General features: G+C 39.2%; 1 protein-coding gene across 1 annotated transcript; it reads right to left on the reverse strand.

Annotated features, from left to right (window-relative positions):
• Nucleotides 1-1,645: 1,645 nt before the first annotated feature.
• Nucleotides 1,646-4,078, reverse strand: LOC121997207 (transcription factor bHLH49-like). Its single transcript, XM_042551499.1, has 7 exons — nucleotides 3,265-4,078; nucleotides 3,007-3,180; nucleotides 2,876-2,941; nucleotides 2,725-2,793; nucleotides 2,546-2,617; nucleotides 2,257-2,430; nucleotides 1,646-2,097 (listed from the first exon to the last, which is right to left on the reverse strand). Exons 1-7 carry the CDS (start codon nucleotides 3,757-3,759, stop codon nucleotides 2,011-2,013), a joined length of 1,137 nt encoding a protein of 378 aa, XP_042407433.1. The 5' UTR covers nucleotides 3,760-4,078; the 3' UTR covers nucleotides 1,646-2,010.
• Nucleotides 4,079-4,851: the final 773 nt, after the last annotated feature.

The raw sequence follows: 4,851 nt of genomic DNA on the forward strand, positions 1-4,851 counted from the left end.
CCCAACATCTTTTGGTTGCGTGTCCTATTTGGAGGAAAAATTCCTACAAATATGCTATAGTTAGGGATTGAACCATAAGTGCCTAGGTGACAACTTGAATGTCCTACCACAGCACCATAGCCCATGGGATAAAAAAATGATAAACCAAGTTAGCCTCATTGACTAGCCCTAGGTGATCTGCTTGGTCCCATAGAATTTTTCTATCAGCGACCAGGGTAAATTAGGAGAGCGCGCGGAGGGCAGTCCCAAAGCTCAACATCCTTTGGTTGCATGCTTCATTTGAAAGAAAATTTCTTATAAATATACCATAGCTAGAGATCAAACCACGGATACATAAATAATAATCTAAATATTTTATCACGGTACCATAGATCGGAAACACACTGCTACATATTTTAGCAATTACGGATAGTTGCTATAATAATATTTGCAAAAAGAGGTATTTTAGATTTAACATATTGACTTTTTTAGAAAAAAAAAATGGACGTCCATTTGATAACGACTTATATAATTATATAATTTGGAGTTTTTTTTTTTTTTTTTTTTTGCCCCATGCTTATATGACCTCTTTTAAAGGGTGTAGTTTGTTCAATTTCTTTCAACTCAAGGCACATGGCAGTGATGCATGAATGGTATACATGTCCACATAAGATCTTGGGTCGAAACTCGACGTGATCGAGTATAATTTTCTTCATATCTTGGTCATTTGCACTAATGACTAGTAGCCATCCGTGATTTACCTTCTCTGTGTTGACCTAGGGATGGGTTGGTGGGAGCGCTAGGGGCGAGCAAATCACCTTTTTGTCACATGAATGGTATACATGTTGATAAAAGATGATTCGCTCACCTAGTCCATAGATGAATGAGACACATGATCAATGTAACCTTTGTGATTGGAACAGCGCATGCATTCAATAATCAAGGTATATGTTGAAGATGGTTATTATCGACTTCATTCTAAGTGTGACACATGATAGTATGGATGAATGGTGCATTGTGTGATCGATATAGCTATCCTCCATGATTGGATGATGATGCACATCATGTCCGATTAGGATGATAAGGCAAATTAATGTCACCTTAATATAATTGACAATGCATGCTCATTGCCATGATGTGCAATTTTTATGATGCGTAGTTTTTGCAATGTATATTTCTCTCCAACCTTAATTGTGAACTTGAGTGACATTATGGCACCCATTCCATGATGACTCATTGGCCTTTCAACCGGACCTGTTCCTTATCCCTTGCGACATTGAAATTCTTTTTCTTTTCTTACATGAAGAGGTGTTGGTTGCTAGAATGAAACCCTAACATGGTCTTGGTGAGTTGCAAGTTTGATTATGAGCTCACGTTGTTAGAACTTTTTTGCATCTTTAAGGAGTTTTCTAAAGTTATAGTTGAAATAGTTTGCTATAGTTCTAATAATTCTTTCGAACACAATCCGCCATCAAATTTGATTGCAGAATCTATTTCTACTTCTTAACTTAATCATATCCCATTTGTTTCTTCTCTCCCAAAAACTTTCAATAGTGATCAAATGTCAAAAAAACATAATGCCATAATCTCAATCACCACAAACAACTTTATGATATGCAAACTTCTGTCATTTCTAAAACTATAAAAGATTGACAAGTTCCAAACATGAGAAAAAAGAAAATTCCATATGATGTTTGCTTCGAAATTCCAACAAGTGTACACTTAGAGAGCAACTTTATGCTGATGCATTTATGGTTTTTGCTGCTCTGAGAATACAGGGAGCCTTGAAACAATTCAATTTCTATACAACTAAAAGCCATAACACTTGATATGATCTCAGATTTGCTGAAAAATAATCAAATCTTCAAGTGTTGATGTTGTCAACCTTGTAGCTTCCAAGCAATTGATTATATTTCAGAACCAATTTGCTCAGGAAGCTCTGAGAGAATTGCTTCAAGCGATGCGAAGATTTCAAAGCAAAGACGAACTCTAAATTGATGATTCCCTTTGAAAAATCCATCTCCAAATCTATCATTCAGTTCTTGGCTGCTGAGGATTGTTGCTGAAAGAAGTCATTTGCATGACATTTTGCAGCTGTTCGTCCCACACATTAGGCAGCTGCAAACAAATCAGGAAGATAAGTGCTGCAATGTAGTTTCTGAAAAGTTGGGAACTTGTAAATTAAGATTGTTGTTGTGTTCATCATGAGAAGCTTGAGATACATATCTTTTCTTTCAATATTTCATAAACATGATTTAGGTCATTTCCACCACTCACTGAATTGAGTTGAGAATTCATTGCTCGTCTAAAAGTATTTGCATTTGGAGTGCTGTTTAAGCTGGCAGACAAAGCAGATTGCATCAGTCCTTGTTGAGATGGATGCATTTGAGCATGGACCATATCAGGTGAGAAACCAATGGCAGACGAAGGCCCGCTGTGCGACTGAAGAAACTGTTGCAGAAACAGGATTGAAATTGAGAAAATTTACTTCCGACTTGAAGTTCATCAAATTTAAGTTGAAATCAATTTAAGCATCCAATTTCGACAAATTTTCAGTGTTGCATACATCTTTTGAGAGAAGAGGGTCCATGTTGAAGTCCATCCTTGGATTCACAGTCGCAAGCTTCATTGAGAGAAACTATTGCATGCGAGAATAACACAAGGGATGAAACATTGAATTAATTTCGCATTCTTTTATTCCCCTTTTGTGGTGTTTTTGTGGCAAACACAAGTTTGACAACATACCTCAACCTGCCTCTGCAGTGACTGAACATAGTTAATAATCTCATCGAGCATCACTGCCTTTCCAGTGACCTAAAGCCAGATGTTTAAGCAGTAAGATAACTTTCAAGGGTATGTTCATAAGTGTCAACATGGAGGTGTATAAGTAACCTACTTTGCTGCAGCCAGGAACAAGTTCTTGAAGAAACTTCATTCGCTGGCTAATTTTCTCCCTTCTCACCTGAACACAAAACAGTGCCAATCATCCATTTGTTTCAATCTGAGAAAGAGTGTGAAGGGCCTTACTCTTTCTGCAAGACTGTGGCTATTTGTTGCTTGACCGCGCCGCGCTCTAACATGAATGTAGTCCTCCTTTGCTGCTTCTTCTTGCTTACCATCAGGCTTTTGATTGGTGTCCACATTCTCCTTGATTCCAGTAGCCATGGTTGGGTCTCCTTTTGTTTGATCATCCTCCAATTTCTACCATGTACGTATTAAGCCAAGTAAATAAGAGTTTTAAGTAATTAAAAAAAAAAAGACAAAGACAAAACATAGAGCATGTACCTCACTGGATCTCTTCCTCTTCTTAGCAGCAAGGGCTTTGGAAGACGAAGCACCAGTACCTTCTTGCAAGGCGGCCTTGTCTTGCTCCACCATGGGGCTCCCTGGCAGCGAGCCATCCTCCTTGCCAGATTCTGACATGTTGATGTCAATCTTGGAGTAAGGGTTGAAAGATGAAAACCTCGCAGCTCTCTTGATGAAAGCTGCTGAATCAGAAGCGAAATGGTAGACATTCGGAGGCAGAAAGCTTGCTCCTGCGGACAGCGAGTCGGAGGAGGGATGATTCCAAGCCATGCCGAGATGAGGGGGCTGCTTGTTCACGGCAGGCAGGTCAGCTTCAGCCATGGAAGGGTTCCAGAGGCTTGCTGTGAAGGAGCCAGGCATGGATGGAGTGGAGGACCCTCTCGAGGGGTGCCTAAGTTGCCATTCTGAGGCAAATCCAGCATTGCCGAAGCCAACATGGTCCTCACTCTTCTGCTCTGAGCTGCATCTATCCATCTCTACTAGTCAAAATTCACCCACTCAGAACCACGAGAACAGGATCAAATGCAAATAAACTGAACTTATTGAACAGGAAAGGGTGCCTGGTAAAAACCATGCCAAGTTGAATTCAAAGAGAAGAAGAAGAAGAAGAAGATGGTAAGATCAAAATTGAAGGAGGAGTTGAACAAGGATCCAATGTGTTAGCTGGAGCCAAGTCGACTTGAAAAGACAAGGGAAAGGCAAAGCAGTCTCGAGTTAACAAATGGTTTACGTGCATCGGGTGAAGAGAATAATATGAGTGCAGCAGGAAACGACCAAGGCATGAAATCAATGGCGAGTAGACCAGTCACAAAGTAACTAAAACCAGATAGCTGAGGATAAGGCAAAGGGCCAGTCGCCCAACCAAGATTCTCTTCCAACTTTGAAGCCATGAGATTGGAAAGAATCTATTCTCGCTGTCCTCAACTACTGATCAACAAGAAAGCATGCAGCTGTAACCAATTTTTACTTGAAAAGCACATATTTTGAACCATCAAAATCCTTAGTGATCAATCATTTCTAAATAGGGCCTTTTCTGTTTTTTCTTCAAATTAAATGAGCTAGAGAGTTTCATTCATCTAAATTTGAGTGGTTGAAATCAATATTTGAATTTGTATGATAAAGGTTTAACTTACTCATTGTCATAGATTCACATGCAATATGATATAGGGACAATATTTTCTAAGCAAATCAAACTCCCATGGGATGACATGCAACACCAATGTTGTCTTCTCTATATCTTCCTAATTCCAATGACCATAATGCGACGATGACATCCCTAGCCTTTGCGTGAAAGCTTAGTTGTCATTGTCGTTTGTTGATGATAGTCGTTGAGTGGCGATAGCTCCATGGTCTCCTAAAACCCAAAGCTACTTTTTAGTGGATTTGACATCTACATTCTTGAATCCATTTTACATGTTCGGCAGCCAAGACCTGGACATCGCAAGCAAATCAGGTGATCGGCCGGTATAACCTTCTAACTAGATGTGCTAGTTATCATAGTTGGAGAAGTCATTGTAATGTTTTAGTAAAATTCAAACTTTAAGTCTTTTAATTGCCTATTAAATA

The sequence above is a fragment of the Zingiber officinale genome, chromosome 6A (genome assembly GCF_018446385.1).
Source record: "Zingiber officinale cultivar Zhangliang chromosome 6A, Zo_v1.1, whole genome shotgun sequence".
NCBI classification, from domain to species: Eukaryota; Viridiplantae; Streptophyta; class Magnoliopsida; order Zingiberales; family Zingiberaceae; genus Zingiber; species Zingiber officinale.

Coding starts and splice junctions, on each gene's coding strand:
- LOC121997207 (XM_042551499.1), bottom strand. CDS start 3,759: ATGGATAGATGCAGCTCAGAGCAGAAGAGTGAGGACCATGTTGGCTTC. Junction 2,942..3,006: donor GCCACAGTCTTGCAGAAAGA/GTAAGGCCCTTC, acceptor TTTTGTGTTCAG/GTGAGAAGGGAGAAAATTAG. Junction 2,098..2,256: donor TGAATTCTCAACTCAATTCA/GTGAGTGGTGGA, acceptor ATTTGTTTGCAG/CTGCCTAATGTGTGGGACGA.